The sequence below is a fragment of the Camelus dromedarius genome, chromosome 5 (genome assembly GCF_036321535.1).
Source record: "Camelus dromedarius isolate mCamDro1 chromosome 5, mCamDro1.pat, whole genome shotgun sequence".
Taxonomy (NCBI): Eukaryota; Metazoa; Chordata; class Mammalia; order Artiodactyla; family Camelidae; genus Camelus; species Camelus dromedarius.
Genome location: NC_087440.1, coordinates 11,870,486 through 11,892,583, shown reverse-complemented (window position 1 = coordinate 11,892,583; position 22,098 = coordinate 11,870,486). Strand labels below are relative to the sequence as shown.

Here is a 22,098-nt window from a genome sequence, read left to right as displayed (position 1 = left end):
GACCAGTTCTTGATAAAAAGGTCAGAGCAATACATTACCAAGTCCTGACGCCGAAGTTAATTTGTCTGTGCCCACCTCCTGCAGAGTATCTGCCTCAAAGTGATAGTGAGAGTTACATTTTCCTATTAAAACCTTAGCCTCTAGTTCTTAAGTCTTTAGACCTGCAATGAAGTCTTAGATATTAAACGCTCTCTCAGCCATATACTTTGAACCTAGGGCTGCCTGTTGATAACTGTGGTGGTTCTTAGATCCATTTGCATTGCTGTCTGTAACAAAGCTGATTCTTTGAAAATGGCTTTCACTTCCTGAGTGTATTCTGCTGGGTAGGCATTCTTGACTGATCACTGTAAAGAAGTCAGCTCTGTCGTGTGCTCTCACCCAGGTACCTATTACCGGCTCACTGTGGACACTACTCCACCTACCATCAATGCTCATTACCAATTTCCTCTCCACACTCTTCAATTACTTGCTCACATGCTGCCTTCAGCAATTTGTTCACGATATCTGCCTGGTAGGGCGGATAACATCCCGGTCGAAATGACAGCCACATCAGTGAAGTGTGTATGCTCACAGATGGGGAAAGCACAGGGTTTTAATTTAGTGAACTGAACTCACCATCCATACCTTCCTGCTCCAGTCTTCCAATTTGTTTTGTATATTGAATCATTTTAATTGACAAGTGGTAGCTGTTCACTGAGAACTAATCAGATAATCAGAAGTATAGGATGGAAAAGCTAATACACTCAGCTGACTCCATCCCTACTGTGTGCACTTTTATATTTATTCTCCCAGACCTTTCAATCATGCACATAGAACACTTACATTCTTCTTTATCTTCCTCAAAACTGTGGCATGTGCATACTGTTGTGCTATGTGATTTTTCACATACTTCTTTTCATGTTATATATGTAGATTTCCCTCCTTTAGTATGGATTCATAATATTTCAAAATAAGATATATGACAATGTACTCACTATTTTAGTATTTATAAACATATAGGTTGTATCCCATTTTTTTAGTCATTATAAAAATGTTGCCACGAAATCCTTAGTCATACATGTCTTTGCATATTTATGCAAATATTCCTGTATCCCGGGTTCACAGAAAAGAAATTGCTAGGTCAAAGGGAATTGTTTGATATTCTAATAAACAACAACATCAGTAATACGGAGGACTTTCTATATGCCAGGCACTTTTGTAAGTTCTTTACAGGTGGTAACATATAATCTTTACAACAACTGGATGAGGCAGGTGCTACTGTTACTCTTATTTTACAGACTAGAGAATTGAAGCACAAAGAGATTAAATAACTTGCCCAAGGTCACCCAGCTAATATGCAGTGGAGCCTGAATTCAAATCCAGGGAATATGGCCCAGAGACTTTCTATGCACACTCCTCCAAAATTTGCTTTCCAATTTCTTTGTTGTATCAGTTATCCCACCAACTTTGCCAATAATGGATATTATCAAAATTTTTATATGTAGTTTTTTTAGCTTAACTTTGAAACTTTTTAATCTTGGTGTAACTTCATGATACAATAAAGCTTGATCAGTAGAACAAACACAAGAATACATAATGAGGCAGAATATTAAGTGCCAAAATGAGTGGTAACAACAGAGAAGTGGCTCCCGGTGACAGTAAGCAAGTCGGCCGGAGTGATTGGGAAAGCCACAGATAGATGGCAGAGCTTTTGCGGGGCAGTATATAAACATATGCAAGAAAGGCTTGCGAAAAGGGATATCGTCGAGTGTAGTGAGGGATGAATCTGATAGGCAGAATTTCTAAAGCCAAGAGTTACTTAGGAAATTTGGAATTTACCTTCAAAACAACAGGAACCCTTGGTACTAGAAGAAGAAGAGTAACAGGATTGGAAAGTTTAGTCCTGCTAAATTATCTAAAATATAACAGAAGTGTGTGAAAGCAAGGTGACTTCTTGGCAGGTGACACAGATATCTAGATCTGGTGATAAGGTCCTAAACTAAGAGAGCAGAATGTTGAAGTAGAGACTGAATCAAATAAACTATGTAAAGAAAAATGGGCAAGATTTAGTTTTGGTTAGGATCAGCAAATGAAGCAGAGAAAAAGTTCCGTGAGGTTTTCAATGATTTGAGCTTGGGTAGCAGGAAGAATGGCGTCATGAGGTTGGAAATGGGGAAGCTGAGAAGCGGAGTAGATTTGAAAACACCGTAAGTTAATTTTTGGACTTGATGAGATTAAACTAAGATAAAAACATCAAGCAAGGATATCTGTTAGACAATTAGAAATGGAGTTCAGTTGGAAGATGAGGTTAAGGGCTATAAATATACATTTAAAACAATAAAATATGAAAGTTGAAACTATAAAACTGTGGAAAGGAGTACTGAGAAAAGACAGGAGAGAACAGGGCTGATACTGGAGGATGTCATGTAACAAAAAGATGAAAGAAGAAAAAGGCTACAAAGATGACAGAAAAGAAGTAAACCAGAGACGTAAGCAGTGAATCAAGAAAATAGACACTGAATGAAGCCAACAGGGATAGGACTACAAGGAGGTTATCAATCATATCAAAGCCAAGGACATGGAAAATAGCAAGGAACTGGAGAAGAAGAGAAAAAAAAAATGTGTATATATATATATATATTTACAGTTAAAAATAGATCATTGTTGACATTTCTCAGTAGAATTATTCTAAGATGCAAGAGATGACTTAAAGCTTGATTGGAAATAAGTGATCAAAAATGGATGGTACATTAAAAAATTGATAAATATGAAGAATAAGATAACATCTAAAGAAGTCAGAATGTCAGTGTGTAGGCTAGTTGAGTTTTGTTTTGTTTTTTTTTTAATATTTGTGAATTAATCTCTGCAGGAACTTGTAGGATCCTGAAAGATCAAGTTATTTTTAATCTCTTTATCAAACTCTTCTGCAAAAATATATGGATATACTGTTTCAAAGCTCTATTATCAGGAGATAAAAATTCCTATTCATTGATAAATTTTGTGTTTTAGCTAATATTAAATCAATGCCTCTTGACACAAGTCTTAAAACATTGTTTTAACTAGGTTTCTTTTATTTTGATTATAAAGGTAAACTATGCATAGTGGAAAAAAAGAAAATACAGAACAATATAAAAAAAGAAAGATTATTCATAGATTATTGAACTTTTGATATATTCTCTTGCAGTTTCATCTCACATTTGTTTTAAATACTTCAGAAGCTTTGTATGCAGTTATATGTCCCTTTCATACAGCATTTCAACATAAGTATTTTACACGATACTGTAACTCCTTGTCAGTGTGTCATGCTTATATCCAATCACATAGATAATTCATTATTTATTTATGTATTCCCCAGTTACAGGACACTTAAGTTAATTCTCATTTCCAATCAGTATTTTAAATTACATGTACTAACATTTTTTCCAGGTAAACTTTTTCTGTGTTTAGATTATGTTTTGAATAATTCCATAAATGGAATTATTGAATACAAAGTTCTGAATAACTAGAAAGCATGTAATACCCAAGTAGCTTTCCAACTATAAATTTGTTTCCATCACAAGTTCATTAGAATATTAGATTTTTGCACAAAATCTCTAGCACTAGGTGGTTCTATTTGTTTAAAATATTTCCTAATGTAATGGATAATATACATTAATTTGATTATTTTAAAAGTTAAACATTTTCAATATCAACTAGTTGAATTTCTCTTTTTGTGATCTGTTTATGACCTTTATTTACTGGTGCCTTGGAGTTCATCAGTTTGGATGATTTCTTTTACATTCAGGATAGTAACCCTCTATAACATTTATTGCAAACATTTTCTCTCTCAACTATGCATTACTTGCATATGATGTTTTTTGACTTACAAATATTTTCAATGTGTTCATCTTTGTGATTTATTTCCTTAAAGTCCAAGGAGACTTTCCACATACAAATATCAAGTGAAAATTTATCTATATTCTTCTTCCTTTTCAGTTTAATTTTTCAATTTTAACTTTTAACAAACTTTTCAAAGTTACTTTGCCATTAAAGAGTTCATCCCTTCTTAACACCTGCCATCCTGTTCAATCCACACATCATCCAAATTTCTGTTCATTCGCATCCATGAAGCTCCTTTATTGTGCCACACACAGGGACAGACACTGGGAATATAAAACTAAATAAAACTATGCTTGCCATAATAAATTCAAATCTAATAGGGGAAGTATATCCATTTGCTAGCCACCTGATAGTTACAATAAACTATATTCTCATCTTTAAACAGCACCATTGCTTCCTGCCATGGTTTCTACAGCACAACTTCCCCAGTCTTAAGTTCTTTTCGTTGAAATGTATCTCCAAGTCATCTTCTCTGGTGAAACATATGTGTGTTTGTGTGTGTGTGTGTACATACATAATATATATATATATATAAAATAAATTTATACATACATAAAATTTTCTTAGCTCTTGAATATTTGAAAATCACTTTTTGTTTCATTCATCATAAGAAACAACTGTCCTAAGTTTAAATTCCATGATCATGGACCCTCACTATTTTGTAGGCATTGCTCTATTTCCTTCTGAATTTATTTTGGGAGGGAAAATAGAGGCCAGCTGAAATTTTTCTTCTTGAATATATTTCTTCCTCCTCCTGTTCCTCCTTTCTTCTTCCTCTTGTTTTTCTCTTTCTCCTTTTCACCTCGATCTACATGGGTACAGTTTGTGCTTTTTAATTTTCTGAAACAAACTGAGTTCTTTAAAAGTTCAGGGCTCTGTTTTTAACTTGAAGAAATTTGCTTTTATTATGCATTTTTCATTCTGGTCTCTTCAGAAGCAGCATTTCCTTGAGTTACTGTTACCTTTCTCTTGTGCTACAGAATATTTTTTCAGAAGCCCCTTAATTGAGTTTTATATGTTTACTCATCCTCAAATGAGAAGATCTATTCAGATAATACATTCGGGTAAACTCGATTACCCTTAGCCACTTCTCAAAAACCTTTGGTTACTGATAGATCCAACCATTTGAAGCCAGGGGTGCAAAACCTCTACCTTGACTTTAATTATCGAAACTAGCTCAGTTTCTACTACTGCATTTATTGATGTCAGTGACGACCAAGAAGAAAAGACGAGTCCTGCAGTTCTCACCCCTCAAAACGCATCATTCCCTCGTCTCTTCCTCCCAGTGACTAACCTGGTGCGGGCACACACTGCCCCGGGGCGGGGGTGGGGGGTCTTTCTCATTCCCTTCTCCCCCGGGCGCTAGTACTTGCTAGTACTGGTGCATGAACAGATTTTGAAAGAGAGAAACTAACAGGTCAGGTGAAACAGACAATGATTAGAAGTAATTATTTGACACTAATCAGAATTGAAAGTTTATTTGCTTGTCTGATGTTTTCCACTTCCAAGTTTCCAGTAGGAAAAAACAGCAGTAATTGTCCATATCCACATCCTTCCTACCTCCTGAACTCTAGTACTCTTTGACAGTCTGTCCCATTCTGTGGATCCCAAAAGACCTTCTTAGAAGTGAGCTAGTTTGTCACTGGAAAGAGAGCTTAACTGAAAATAGCAAGACCCACCACTGATATTGCTTAGCTGTGGGAACTTGTACAAGACACTTAGCCTCAATTTCCTTATCTCTTAAACAAAGATATTGAATCACATAGTTTCCAAGACCCACTCTAGTTCTAACATTCTTTAATTCTAAAGACTATATTTTTAATACTAAAATATTTCAACTTAGGATAACTAAACTTTCCAAAACAATTCTAAAAGGATACCTAACTAGTTCAGTGATTTACTTAAAGGACTTGACACATTTCAAATCTTACTACTCTCAGATTAATTTTTCAGCACCCCATTTCAGCATGCTATAGCTATGAAAACTTACAGATATAAAGTTAACAATATAAGATGTTTCAATCAATGGTAAGTTTAAGGATAAAATACAGAGAGCTATGAAAACATAAGACTCCCAGGAGGCAAAATTAATTTAAATATACATTTGAATGACTACTGTGGGGTTTAATATAAAAAGTTGCAAGTGAAAGCTAAATATTACCACACACAAAAAAACATAACCTTAAGATACATAGATGCTTTCTGCGTAGTACGTTCCTTATCTTTGATTCCACATAATCTTCTGCCTTTTAGTTCAGCAGGACTTTAAATGCCATGAAAAACAAGAACAACAAGATAGAGTTTGCTTTTTCCTCTTTGCAGAGAACATTATAGCATGTCAGAGATCTGAGGTCAAATCTGTTTTCTGTTTCCTGACTGACAGGTAACTACCATCCAGGCCCCAATTTTACCATCTGTAAAATGCACACTATACCTCTATCTGATATCAGAGATAGATCACAGACTTAAAGCGTTCAGTACAAGGTCTGGCATACATAAGTGGTCAGAAATTGTACCCATTATTATTATTATTACCATGAATTACTTCAAATGTAAGTATTTGATAACAAGGAGATAGTGAGCAAAGAACAGAGAAAAAAACATGAGAAAAGTACAAGAAGGGATAAGAGGAGGAAAAGGGTTTAAGTCAAGCCACTTCCTGGTTGATTCTACTCTGACCATCTCTGATGACGTCTAAGGACTTAGAGGACTGAATGGAGGGAAGTTACTCCCACCTGGAGTCCCAGACCTGAAGGCAGGAGAAGCAATAGGGAAGGTCATCTGATAGTGAACTTTGGCATTGCTAGAGTGGCCATCCCTTGTGAATCCTCCACACCTTTCCTTGGAGGGTCCCAGTAAAGTCCCATGAGGACAGATTCAAACCCCTCTGTCAGAGGTTTAACTGGTTGGGTTAACTTGGACTGACTTGAGCAGCTGTGATATTTTTCATCTAATATTTTACAGGATGCTAACTGAAGACTTGGAGGTAATTACCAATTTAAAACATTACTTGAATAATCATTTCCTAAATGTTTATAGGATTATTCATTCCTTCACAGAATGCACTAAAATCAGGTTGGGTTCGAGAGACTAACTCTATTAGGGTGCTTATATATAATGCTATATCATAATCTGATAGTAATCAGGATCTTTTATCAAAATGCTTTTTTTATCAAAAGCTGCTCTTGTAAAGAGAACTTCAAATAAAACAATCAGTTCTTTCATCCTCCTGCCCTTTGCCAACATTGACTCACATAAACATTACTCATTCCTGAAACAGCATGTTTCCGTGACCCAATAATGTTGGTGACAAAGGACACATTCTAGGGGCCCAGATGTTGATTTGAGGCACAGTAGTCTCATTTCTGTGCATTTAGAATAGACAAGATTACATAACAGGCATAGCCTCTGATTAAATTTTCATTAAGTGCTCATAAAAATTGTTAAATAAATGAATAAAAAAGAGAAGATTATTTTCACATTGCATTCCACCAGAAATGGAAATCTCTTATATGGTGCCTTTTTTTTTCCATCTTTTTGGAAAATAACTGCCTGATTGATACAGAATTTCTTCAACTTGAAGATGCTTTTGTTCACTTCCGTTTTTGTCCTGGGATAGGCAATCGACAGATTCCACCATGCACAAATGTTAGACTGATCAGATTCAAGGCTATAGCAGCCCCACCAAATGGGAGGAAACATGTGTTGCACAGTATAACACACACATAGCTCACATCTGACTGAATTAAGCAGCTTCTGTTGTTTCAGCATCTGCACGAGTATTAAATCAATCAACTCAAATATGTACAGATAATCTTCACTTTGTACAGTAATGCAAGGCCATAAAAATGACTATGCAAACGGGGGAAACTGTTGAAAGCAATCTTGCTAATTAGTGGGAAAAATGACGATTCTACCACAACTTTTAAAAACATTTTGTCAAAAGAAAAAATATTTTACTTCCAGCTATAAATGTATCAAGAAATGAAAAAGTACTAAAACATTTATTCAATACACTGTAATTAGAAACATTGAGAATTAAAGTGTTTCATTTCTTTTTTAAATCTTATCAAGAGTAGTTCTAAACAGGGCTTGCCCTTTTCTCCTCATTATGTAACTATAAGGAAGGAGCATCTTTTCTATGCCTTGGTGAATTGTCATTCCAAAGTTTGGATCAGTCACCCGCCGTTGTCCTTCCTGCTTTCAATGTCAGAACGTATCTCAGAGTTCCTTTAACGTGAAGTCTTTCTCCAGCGTCACTTCTCCCAGGACATCTTCCGTCTTCTTTCTGAGTTATGCACTAAGTTCACTTTCATTAAGTTCCTTGGCTGCTTTTCTAGAGTTTCTCCATTGGCAGGAATGTCAACACTCCCAAGGTCAGCAGTTTTCTTCTATTAACCCATGTACATTCTATACAAATTTCACTCCATTGTTACCACTGTTTCTTTGCTGCACTGACATCTTTGCTGGCCAATCCACTCTTTAGATTGTCCATGTTTTTTAAATGTCACATGGGTTCATCACTGAGAAACAAGGCAGCAACACAACTATACACTTTGCTGTGTGTGACCTGAACAGGTGCACAGTGAGTGACCAGTCACCAACAGACTTTGAAAGAAGTGATGTGATTGGTCACCGATGATAATATGTGTCTGTTACTTACATAGTGGTTTGTGGACTAAAAAGCTAGCAGCAAAGTTTGTACTTTATGCAACGGTACACACTTACTACGCCATGATAACTGAAATGTGGATGTGTCACTGGGAAACAGGTGTTATGGAACCAAAGTGTGGGGACTGAAATCCGAACATGTGAGAATGTGAAAATTGTGCAAAGTGAGGACTGCTTGCATATTTAACAGATGAATAAATGTAAGTTGGTCATTTAGTATGTAGTAAAGGAATATTATGTTTATTGTATGAATTAGAGATAAGTATGGATTATAAATATTAATAGAGGTTTCCTGCCATAATGAAATGTAATTAGGAAGAAAACAAACCTGCATAATTAATTACAATACTAGGCATAGCATGGGAGCTAGGGAGTGGTATAAACACCCAGCCATGAAGGTGCCAACCTGGAGTTCTAAAGTGACAGTTACGAATCCCATGACTGTATTAAGCAATAATTGCAGGAACAATAAAACCTTTTAAACTAGTTGTTTCTACTCAGAATTGTCAGAAAACTGTCACATTCCTTGTTCCGGGTTGTACCACATTGGCAGCCAGTTCTCAAGACTATGTTTGACTTGACTGAGCAGCAAATTTCAGATTCTGTGTTAGAAAAGGAAATATGTATTTTCTAGTAAATATTTCCACCCAACAGGTTCCACAGGATTGTTCAGGGACTGCTGAGAACATTATGTATGATTTTTAACGTTTTTCCCCACCAGTGCAACCCTCCGTATCTTTTGAGGAAACACACACACAGAGTTAGGATGTACAAAGGGAAGACCTCAGAGAAGCAATCTGGGCAAAGGGAAAACAGATCTATACATTTAGAGCACATTTTAAAGGATGTTAGGCACATTTCTTTAGCTGTTAGTTGTTTTTAAACAGCATTATTTTCCCTCTGCAACTAAGAGCACCAAACAGGAACTCACATATTTTCCTAATTCAAACTTTACATATTCCACCATAAAAATCAAATTCCATAACAACACAATTAAAGCCTGTAAATTACCTTGGTGATTAGAAACTCAGATGAAGAAACAGCACCTCCTGGTGAGTGCTTTGACAAAGACTTTTCTCAAATGTGTTTAATCAGTAACTTTCCTGGCCATTTCTTGTTTACTCTGGGCAGAAATCAGCCATTGCTACATTGCTGCTTATAGTAATACGTACAAGACCACCCATAAAAATCTTAACTACGAACCCACGTAATGGGTAGGCTCTGACTTCACGTAACAGCAGAGGTGAACAGACAACATGCATGCGTGTTCGGTGGTGCTGAGAGGACTTTGCTCATGAACTGATTCCAACAATAGTTAAAGAAACAAACAGAATCCTTTGTTCATCAGGAAAACCTATTTTACCGAATTCTTGGTTGATCAAAGGTTTTATATCATAGTGGGGAAGAATATTTCCTGATAGACAGATGAGGGCTCTTAAAAACCTGCCCTCTCTTTTGTACTCGATCCAGAAAGTCTTAGTGAAGAAAGTAAGAATTCTCAAGTTGCTGGGTAAAACTCCAGTCACTCTGGAGTTGTCCTCTTGCTGTCTTGGATTCAGACAACCATAGCATCAATGGACTTTTTCCTCATAATTTGTATATGTGAGCATTATGTATGAAGCTTCAAGAGATTTAATAACTTTGAAACACTCTTACTAAGAATTGAGTTATCATAATAAACTTGGATCCATTTACTAAAACAGCTGTTATGTGCAAGGCACATAATATTCCACGTATTTTTCTAAATTATCCTTTCTTAGCCTCAGCATCATGTTGCCAGGTAGGTGGTTTTAGCCCTACTTTACAAATAAGGAAATGCAAGTTCATGGAGTTTTAAACCGTTAATGAGTGACAGACCAGGCTCCTGATCAGGGAAGCCTGATTTCATTGCCCAGGGTTTTTAATACTATGTTACAGTATTTGAGGAAATCAAGAATTTAATTACAGATTGTTTATAGAATAATTAAAAATGAAAGTATTTTATAGTAGAGGTGTTTGGACAGAGCTTCACAGGATAATGGGGGAAGGATGTTCCAAACATGTGGTTTGACTGGATGAAAACATGAAGAAAGTTTTAAAGAAGTAAATAAGCCAGAGACAAGAGCATGGCCCAGCAGTGCGGATGAAATAAAGGTAACCAGAAGCATCCTAGCCAAGAGCTGGGTTTTAGAGTTTGATTCATGGTACAATGAGATGCAAGTGTGAGGTTTTCCAAGAGAATAGGGGGATGAAAATGGTCTCTCTTTTACACAGATGAGACAAATTATTTCAAAAACTGTATCTGACTATGCCACTCATGGCCACAAACTTAAAAGATGTTTCAATAGCTCCAAAATAACGTCTAAAGACTTTCAAATGGCAAAGTACTAACATTTTCTCTTGTTACTACATCCATGCTCCATCCACACTGAGCTACTTGCAATTTCCAGGACACACCGTTCCCTTTTTATGCATCCACATGTGGTCACATGCTACTCCCTAGTCCTTTTGTCTAAAACATGAATTTCAACTCAACCTTCAAGAGCCTCCTTAAGAATTTTCTCCCCTGTGAAATCCCCAGTGATAGCAGTTGTTAAGTAGTGAGTGTACATATTTTAAGTCCTGTCCTCCACAAAGATTATCTCAATCTTCCTCAAAACCTAAGAGAATTGGGAAAATACTAGAAGCAGTTCCATTAAAGTTATGAGCCAATCAGAGATGTGAACTCTCTTAGCCAAAGTCCCACAGGAATCAGGTGGCACACCCAAATTAAGGTTATTTAAGAAGAACTGAGTAAAGAAACTATGTACAAAGGTATAGGCATGATATAAAGAAACCAGGCAGAACAGTAAACTAACTGCCCTGCAATAAAAATGATGAAAGAAAGAAGCCACTAGAACCAGGAGAGAGACTCTGACCTACCGAAGGCTGCTTGAGGGCAATTTTGATTTTGGGTTAGGAGTCAGCCAGCAAAAGGTGACCCAACAGGAAGGAGACAAGGAAATAAACACCTGACCTGACTCTCCTCCCTCCTTCCAATATCTTGCCAGGACTTCTCATTGGCCAAACCCAACTAGATACTAGAGTATAGAGGAGACCATTGAATTGTCCGTCTAAGGGCAAAAGGCAGAGTGGAGAAGGGAGGAAAATGAATTTGGAGAGCCAAATGGAGGGTAACAAACATACCCACTCTTAACAGTGTCATGTAATACAGTAACAGAAACGTAAGTCAATAAAATTAGCCAAGGCTAACAGCAAGAGGTATATAAACTGGAGAAGTTAAATGTTCCGTTTGTTGAAGATAGTATGGTTGAATACTTGAAAAACTCAAGAGGATTAAATGAAAATCTTTCATTAAAAAAGGCAGTTGGCTGAATAAAAGAATACACAAAAATCGCTAGCCTCCTATTATACAATACAATGGGGAAAATGGCCCCATTTAAAATAGGATGAGAAAAAGTAAAATAGGAAGAAACCGGATGAAATACAATACCTAGGAATGAGCTTTTAAAAATGTTCAAAATTCACATAAAGAACAATGTAAAACATAACTGAAGTACACAAAGGAGCCTGGCACAATGGGAAGACCTGTTCTGTTCTTGAATAGAAGGACTATATATCATAAGGCCGTCACCAATTTAGGCATGATATCCAGCTATTTTATCTTCCCAGTAAATGTTACCAGCTTCTCATTTGAGCCCCACTTCATGCTGCGGGGACATCTCCCTTACTGGTATCACAGTCCAGGTCCACGTCATGTTATTTACTTGCACTCTGAGAAATTATTCAGGTTTTTAAGATCTCGTTCTGCTCACATTAAAGTTTTAATCACTGATTGGATTCAAAACTCTATCCACAGGCAGGCAAAAAGGGTGACTCTAGCAATAAAAGGAGTAGAGGAGGAAGGTGTGGGCTTCTGTGATGTGAATCTTTCCTCTTTCTCCGGGTGGTAGTTTCCCTGACGTTGAGGAGGAAGGAAAGAGAGAAATGAGACAGATGACTATTTAAATTTCACTGGTGATCATTAGTGGTCATTATCTATTTAGGGATCATTGCCCCTTTGGTTAGTGGTTAGGGCTTTTCCAGCTCATTGTCTTTGGGGAAGTACAGGCTTGATAGAACTAGCTGATGTGAGACATTTCCAAATAGGCTCGCAGGGCACTGATGAATTCTTCCAAGACTCAAGACTTGGCCATTTCCTCCTGCTGCACCACCCTGGTACCAACACACCACATTCCTCTGTGGTGCCTATCTCTTTGCCCCACCTGGCACAGTCCCTGATCAAACCATAGCCCACAATCAGATTTTTCCTGTCTTGCTCCCAACTCCAGCACTTTAAGCCCATTCCAGAGCCATCTCCCATACTTCTCAGCAACCATGACTTCAAAGAAGTGGTCCTGGCAACACTCCGTGGCTTGTTGGGGAACTTGGCCACGCTCAAGTCATACTGTCTGCTAAGGAGGCAACCAAGTGTAAAAGGAAACCCTCATCTTGCTGGTACTTTGGGAGAACTGCTCTTGGAATTTTCTTCAACTCAGGAAAAAGTAACATTTCCCCTCTTCTCTTCCTGTGGAGCAAAAAATAGTTCCTTGGCTAATGCCCAAAGTGATCACTTTCTACTTTTCAGTCCTTTTATTATCAAATGGCTGGGGTAGTGGGGGGTGGCGGGGAGAGGGGAGAGAGAGCAGAATGGGGGGGGAGAGGGGATGGGGTAAGGAGGAAAGAGGGGTCTTTGTGGTGAACCAGCTCTTCTCAGCAGGTCCCCTTGAGAGTTTGTGGCTCAAATCCAGGGATTTTTTTGAAGTTAGAAATTGGAAGTCTCTTAATTTGTTTCAGGCATACAATGACCTTTTATTTTTAGCTTGGTCATTAGCCATTTATTTTACAAAAATTAAGATTTTTATTAAGCCATATATACTGTAAACTGTTAAAATCTCTATAGGTTAAAATTAAAATTCCACCTACACTTGACAAATAATTATCACTTCTAGAAATTATGCTACAGTTAAACTTGTAAATATGAAAAATAATTATTCATTATAGTTTGTTCATAATAGCAAGGGATTAGAAACAATAAAAATATGGTTCACTAAATTATGATGTATTTTATTGATAGACTATCAAGACTATCATTATTTTAAATGTTTTAAATATTTTAATGTTCTAATTATTTGTAAACAGATCAGTGATTTGTTTTTAAGCAAGTACTCAGTGAACATTTACTTTGTAGTTAATGCTGTGATATTCCAGACTGTGTTAAAAACTAGGGCATAGTTTAATTTGCAGCAACATGGATGTTCCTGGAGAATGTCATTCTAAGTGAAGTTAGCCAGAAAGAGAAATACCATATGAGATCGCTCATATGTGGAATCTTAAAAAAAAAAAAAAAAAAAAAAAGAACATAAATACAAAACAGAAACAGACTCACAGACATAGAATACAAACTTGCGGTTGCCAAGGGGGCGGGGGGTGGGAAGGGACAGACTGGGATTTCGAAATGCAGAATAGATACACAAGATTACACTGTATAGCACAGGGAAATATATACAAGATCTTGTGGTAGCTCACAGCGAAAAAAAATGTGACAATGAATATATGTATGTTCATGTATAACTGAAAAATTGTGCTCTACACTGGAATTTGACACAACATTGTAAAATGACTATAACTCAATAAAAAAAAGTTTTAAATAAAAAAAATTTTTTAAATTTTAAAACTTAAAAAAAAGAATGGGGCATAGTTTAATACATACTGAAGTGGAATGACTGTCATATTTTTAGGTGAAAAGATAAAAAGGATAATTAGAGTATATGCATCCATTTGTGGAAAATGTGCTTATAGATGGTATGTTAATAGCTATATATGTATATATGTATGTATATGGGTGTGTGTGTATATGTATATGTGTGTATGTGTGTGTGTGTGTGTATATATATATATAAATATATATATATATATTTATATATATATATAAAAGAAGTTGGTGTTACTATTCTATTTTATAAGTGAGAAAACCGAGACTTGAGAATATGGCAAATTCTGATCCCAGAACCAGCTGTGGCATAATTGTGATTTGAATCCAAGTTTGTTGACCCCAAATCATTGACACTTTCCAATATAACATGCTTAACCCTTGGCTAACCTTCATCAGGGTAGAGCTGACTACTCCTTTTTATACCATCAGCAGACCTTGTAAATATATCTATTTTAGAATTTATCACACTCTGTTGTAGCAATATGTTTCTGTGTTGCTCTCTCCTAGCCTAGAGCAGCCTCAAGGGGGCAGGTACTCTGTAGTGCCATTTGTGTCCCCAGCGCCCCGGCGTGGCACACTGAAGACAAGCACCGCACAAAGGAACGAAAAGCAGGGACGCGTCTTTGTACATCAGCAATGAAAAGAGCTCTGTTAAGTGCCTAGTAAGGCATCTGCAAGTTCCTTTAACAATAGTAATACTAACAGGGTGTCTTACGGTATCTGAGGACCTTATGAAATTTTAGCTAAATGGGCTAAATATGTTTATATCCAAGCCTCAAAACTTCATAGCAAATTTAATTTAGTGAACATTTATCGGCTTCATGTGCTATTAATGAAAAGAACCACTCACTTCCATGAGCACACTTTCAAGTCCCTTATGCACAAAGTATAGATGCCCATCACTAAGTGGTCTGAAAGCTCAGGCCGGTAAACTTCTGCTGATTTGCAGGTCACTCCTCCAAAGAGTCAGTGGGTCAGATATCTGTTCACGTGGACATCACCACCGCCCCAGGAACTGGAGAGCATAAAGTCACCATAAAAGGTACTTTTCGGGTCCAAGTAGATCAAACAGCCTATGAAACGTTAACCTCTGGAATAATAATTATACCAAAAATGTAGTTTTCTCTTGGATCTCTGTTTTTTAAAATGTGTATTAAATGATTCTACAGCATGCTGAGAAGTTCTTCATGAAACCTGAACTTCTGATTTAAAACAAACAAAAAACGAATGGCACAGTCACTTAGCCGATATTACTTGGTATGTCTAAGGGGTTAAATACATTGGTGATTACATTTCAAAACTGTGTTCGCTGAACATTCTCACTATGGTTGACGCTATGATGGACTGTGAACGTTAGTGCCACAACTTGCCAATGAAATTTTAGATGTTAGTACGTTCTTACTATCCACATAATCTACCTACTTCTTTTTCTACGTGATTTCTACTGGTTTGATTTTTTAGTAAGTGGTTGAATTTATTGGTTTTATATTGTAAAAATGTGATCTGAACGCAGGAGTCATTTCAAAGATGCAATTTAATGATTAATACTCTGCTCAATAGAACTGTGTTGTATTTTTATATTATTATAGACTTAGTCACTTTAAATAATAGCCATGTTAATCAAAACCATGGCCTTCTAATATATTTTAAAACTGCATTACCTAATGTAGCTTTGTATTATCAAATGCAAGTTATTGCTTCATACATCATTTTTAAAAATAAAAATTCACTTTAAGTATCAAAGGGAGAGTCTAGGATTCCACACATTTGTCTGCTAACCCTTGGTATTACTTTCCTTTTCCTTTTGGTTTTTAGTGATTGCTATTAATGACTTAAACTGGCAGACCACTGCCATGTTTCGCCCCTTTGTGGAAGTCTTTATGCTGGGACCCAACCTTGGAGACAAGAAGAGAAAACAAGGCACAAAGACAAAAAGCAACACATGGTCACCAAAGTACAACGAAACATTCCAGTTGTAAGTTATGACCCAACTCCTTTATTCAACCAGGCAACAGGCATCGCAGAGCTATGCTTATGAGGGATTCACAGGGTAGGGATGGCACTGGGCTTTGTAAGGAAAGTAAAACCAATGGGTTTAAGTCCTCCTGTTCACCACTGATCCCAGGCAAATGAAGAAGGCTACGTTTTTAGTTCCCTTCCATTCGCTCAATATCTGTTCAGTGCCTACCATGTTATCAGGCAATATTGCAGGCATTGGGTATAAGTAATAGGAGGGCCTTGCTAGAGATGAGGTACATATGATAAACAAAATCACAAGGAGATAAAAGTGTTTCACGTGGTAGTATCAGGGCATTAAAATGGGGTGACGCAGCAGAGTGCCTGGTTGGCGGCTTAGGCTGGGTGTTCAGGGAAGCCTCTCTGAGCATGTGACTTTGGAACAGAAATCTGAGAAAATAAAGAACGAGTCATGCAGAAAAGTGCGTTGAGAGCATTTCAGGCCATGCTAGCGCAAGGACTCCAAGGCAGGGGCGTACCTGGCCTGTTTAAGAAACAGTACACAAAGGGCAAGGGAATAAGATACAGTGAGCTTGAAGAGGCGGTCAGGCACTACGGCACACAGGGCTCTGCCGTCAGCGGTAGAGGAGACCAGGTTACACACTAAGGTCAGTGGGAGGCCTTGAAGGATTTCCAGATGAGGGGATGGACAACCAGATGTACATAATCAATGATTATTCTGTTCACTGTGTAGAGCAGTAACTATAGGGAAGCAAGACCAAACACGTACAGGTAAGTTAGAAGACTACTGCAATAGTCCAGACAAGAGGTAACAGTGACTGAAAGATGCTCTCCGAGAGGAAGGAAGGAATCAAGAGACAGAGTGGAAGCATTCTGGGTAGGCACTGGAAGATGGTCCTATAGAACTTGCCGTGGACTGGAGGTAGAATACAATAGAAACCGGATGTAAATCAGGCTCCCGAGAACATTCAATTTAGATTAATTCAAGACAGATACATTCACAGAAGAGTTTATAGAGATGTGAGAACAGAGTGACTACAAGCAACAGGGATGTAACCTGGGGCCCGTCGTAGCCAGGCTACCACCCCTACTGCACCCAAAGGAGAGGAAGGACTGTTACTAAAATTGGGACGGTAAAAACTTCCTGTGTCGTTCTCCACCTTAAAAGGAGACTGGCCTTCCCTGGGGAGAAACAGCCTACTTGAGGGAGACTCACACAAAGGCAGTCAGGGAAATGAACTCTGACCTCGCTGTCATCATTACTTCTGATCTCCTGTTGAGGCTCCTTTCGGCCAAAACCAACCGGAAGCCAAAGCACAGAGAGACTTGATGGGTGTAGTGCTTACAGGTCAGTGTTCTGCTGCCAGTGTAAGGAGAAGGACGGAGAGTAGCCACAGCCGGGGCAAATGGAAGTTATCTGGCACGGAACAAGGTCAAGGCTGACCCCTAGTCTTTGGCATAAGCTGTTGGGTAGATATTGATTTACTGAAATGGGGGAATGGAGACAGGAGATGAGGAGACCAAAGATTTTAAGTCTGTTAATTTGGAGATGCATACTTAGCATTCAAGAGGAGATACCACATACATAGTTAGATATGACTTGAGAATTATCTAACATCTCGAAGTAATTAATTCTGTAGGTCCAGATGAGCTGACCTAGGGATAGATAAGAGAGGGGACAGCACCAAGCCCTAGCGGCCGACACACATACATACACACACATACACACACACACACACACACACACACACACACACACACACACACACCCCACCCCATCCCTTACTGGCTTGGTTATTTGTTTACTTTGCATTCTTGATTTCCCAGAGACCTTTCAGCACTCTGTGCTCTGAATATTTAACTCTCTTACCACTCATTAAAACTTTTTTTTAACTGACATATACTCAGTTATAATGTGTCAATTTCTGGTGTACAGAATCATGTCCCAGTCATGCGTATACATACATACACTTGTTTTCATATTCTTTTTCACTGTAAGTTTCTACAAGATATTGAATATAGTTCCCTGTGCTGTACAGAAGAAATCTGTTTGCATCTATTTTAATACATAGTAGTTAATATTTGCCACTCATAAAAACTTAACTATCCTACCACATCTATTACAAGGATTCCAATAGATTAATCCCAACAAATCATGCCTGCTAATAAGCCAGCTCACAAGATTCCACTGATCTACACCTCCAAATTACACAAAAATTTTGATGCAATTAAAAAGCCTTCCAAAAGGTTCTAGGAACACTTGAGTAATGCAAAATTCAGACATAACCCTGACCTACCAAGACCACGATTCTGGGAAAAGGCGGCATTTTGATGCATTTTAATTCACAGGAAGACCCAGATCCTATCATATGTTGCCATTATTCTACTCTTACCCACAAGGTTTCCATTTTCTTTTACATCATTTCAGATTATCTCTAAAATAAGTGCACAGTTTAGTTATCAGTGTCACCTGGAAACAAAAGGTTGACTCTGCAAAATGTTTGATCAGAAAAAGTCACTTAGAAAAGAAGGAATTTGGAAGCTGGTACTGCTGAGGACGAGCTGCGCATTCATTAGAAGGTCAAGGCTGACTGAGGGTGAATTAAAATAAGGGGCAGGGGAGGATTATCCTCGGCATCTCACCACTCAGCCTTCTTCATTATGTTCAGTTCTGCACTGACAGGTTGTCTTGGGTTGTTACTAGGAGAGGCCATCCTCACTTCCAGTTGTGACAGGACTAACCGTTGCCACTGGAAAACACTGGCACTGAAGCATCAGGCTGGGCTGGAACTGATTTACTTGGGAGATGTGTATCCAATTTAGCATCTTGTGAATACTGCTTGATGGTCTGTGCAGTGTATTCCCCTGAGAAAAGGCTCCTAGCCCTGACAGCATATCCAGGAGTGTGAGGTAGAGAAAGGAGACTGTAATAATGGATGTTGAAATGGAACAGAAATTCTTCCAAAAGCTACCCCTCCCCCAACCTAGCTCCCACGGCCCCTAGCAACCCCTCCTACCCCTGCACCACCGAGGAGACCTTGCTTCCAATGATTAATTACAAAATAATATTTTAATTCCAGGTTCTAGTAATATGCTTAACATCAGAGCAGTAAAACACTTAGTTTGATTTCCTATTTCCATCTAGGGAAGGAAGGTATTTGAAAGTTAGATTGCCAAGTACCATCTACGTAAAGACAGTCTAAGTAAAATGTAAAGGATATTTGCATCAGAGTTAAAATACAATGAAGCTCTATTTGCCAGTGTAATATTCTGAGCAACGTGTAAAATTTTCAACAGTATATTAGGCCCATATTGCTACCTATCTGAAAACGCTCAAAATTCCTATTTTTAATCCACACAGCATCCTTAGTAAAGAAAACCGCCCAGGGGCCTACGAACTTCATCTTTCAGTTAAGGATTACTGCTTCGCCAGAGAAGATCGAATTATCGGAATGACAGTAATTCAGCTACAGCACATAGCAGAAAAGGGAAGCCATGGAGCATGGTATCCCCTCTTGAAAAATGTCTCTATGGATGCAACTGGTTTGACTATCCTCAGAATCCTCTCTCAGAGGACCAGTGACGATGTAGCTAAAGAATTCGTAAGACTTAAATCCGAAACAAGATCTGCTGAAGAGAATGCTTGAAATAAACACAAGATAGCATCTTTTGGAATTCATAAATTATAACTGTCTGACTACTGCATGCATGTGCAAATCCACAGGAATGTTTATTTCACTACGTTTCAGTGTTTGCCAGTACTCAAGTACAATGCCTACAAGGTGTGTGGAAATCCTGCAGAACTTTTATACCACTTCTGGTGTTTGGGAAATAAATGTTCCATGAAGTGCCAAAATTATGATGTAAAGTCAGACATCCAGAGTATCTTTTACAATGTTTATTTCATTACCAATTTCTCATCGTTAAACATACTAAAAAAAAAAAGTTAGTCTTTTGAGTTTGTCCATGAGTTGTCCTTGTTACGCTGGTTTATACAGCCAGTAGCTATGAAAGCATTTCTTACTGAAATTCTGTTTTCGTTAGACTTACCTCATTGTAGATGTCCTACAAACACCCTTTTCTATCATGACTAGAAACGCAGTTACTTCTAGAAAGCATTTGTAATTTTATAGTTGCAGATATATTGTGATGATTTTTGCATACGGATTCAAATAGAAAAGGTGGGAAATATTTTATGCTGAGCAGTTTCCAGCCTTTCTGAACTATCACTGTGAAGAAATGCTATTAAAGCAAACTTATACAAAGCAATGCTGAATAGTTTGTTAACAATGTTTGATATATCCACAGAACTTTGTTCTTTAAAACTGCCAAGGTCACATCACATTTGTAAAAAAAAGAAAAAAAAAAAAAAAGGTAAGTTGAAGCATTTGCCATCTAGCATCTTGGCTTTACCAGATTTCATCCTTTAGAAAGTCAGAGGATTAAAGGTTTTGAAGTACGATGGAAGGTTTGTTTCTTAAAATTACCTATGATAATTAACTATACTCTTAGTGTTTTCCTTCTGACAGTTATGACTAAGTCCTTATTTACTTGATGCTATAATCTGTTAAATGCTCTTTTTTGTTTTTAAAAAATGTTCAACAATTTGTACTGAATGCAGCATTACTATATATTGCACTGAAGCAAAAAGTCATGTCTTCATCTGTTTAGTGAAAAATGTAAAATAAAGCCTGAAGAAATTGCTTACAATTTTGTAATTTATGTTACTTCTAAGCCCAAGATGCATTAGATGCAATAGGAAAACAACTTACTAAAGCTTGGTAGATAAAAATAGAACTAGGTTGGATTTTAAATACGAAATCGTTTATGAATATTTTCATTTTATTTTTATTGTTTGATTTTTTAGAGTCTGTACCTAAATACTTGGCTGTAGAACAGTACTTTGTAATTGTAACCTATGGTCATAACTGTTAGTGGACAACATACACTTGCAGAAACAAGAACCTGTTACAATGACACAGTTTTGTGAACAAGCTGGTCTGATAAGTTAAGAAAGAAATGAAAAGTATCATGACTTTCAGAACCATTCTGTTACTGGGTGTGAAAACAAAGACAGTAAGATACACTAATTCATGTTAAATTGATAGGCAATCGCTTTGTTAACAACTTTTCCAAACGCATAGTACAACGCAATCCTTTGGCATACGCATTAATAAATGGATGTATATGAGCACATGCACTTCTTTATTGTATCTTCTGCCTTTTTATTTCATGTACGCAATATCATTTTAGTATTTGGGAATAAAAAATCCAGACTTTTTTTATTGGATACAACACTCTTCACATTGTTTGGTTCTAACATCTCATTAGAATTTGGGGGTGGGGGGAACATTTTCCAGGAGTTATATTCATGGGAAAAGCTATATATATATATTTAAGATAATGAGCCCAGAAATAATGTCTTTGAATACTGTTATGTCATGAAGAAAATTCAGCATATAGGCAAGCAAGACTGTTAAATAAAACCTTAAATTACAGAAAGTTTCATTTTGTTGAAGGATTCATTCAAGATTTATCTTAAAACAATTTTGTAGAACATTAACTTGAGCTCTTTAGGAGCACTTTAATGTCCTAAAGCATGATCCACTGGAATAAATGGCAGGTTTGGTTTTGCATTAATCACTTAAAAATTATGAGCTAAGTATTTTTTCCAGTATTTGTTTAATTGGATCTATTCATTGTGTGTGTGTGTGTGTGTGTGTCTATAATACACATGAAACACTAGTGATGACAGTGTGATTTGAGCCTGTCTGTTAACATCATGAAGTACAAGTTCTAATCTTGATATAGTTATAAATTCCGCAATCTTTGTTGTTTCTCCCAAGATACAAGCATCT

At 37.2% G+C, this 22,098-nt stretch overlaps 1 protein-coding gene across 5 annotated transcripts in view; it reads left to right on the top strand.

Annotated features, from left to right (window-relative positions):
• The window catches only part of UNC13C (unc-13 homolog C), a 599,855-nt gene extending 578,415 nt beyond the window's left edge, over window positions 1-21,440 (top strand). For all 5 annotated transcript variants that reach the window (XM_064485583.1, XM_064485584.1, XM_064485586.1 and 2 more), the window contains 3 exons: window positions 15,213-15,305; window positions 16,079-16,238; window positions 19,602-21,440. In XM_064485583.1, coding sequence (XP_064341653.1) covers window positions 15,213-15,305; window positions 16,079-16,238; window positions 19,602-19,887 — 539 coding nt within the window. In that variant the 3' untranslated portion in view covers window positions 19,888-21,440. The remainder of the gene's footprint in view (window positions 1-15,212; window positions 15,306-16,078; window positions 16,239-19,601) is intronic.
• The last annotated feature ends 658 nt before the right edge of the window (window positions 21,441-22,098 follow it).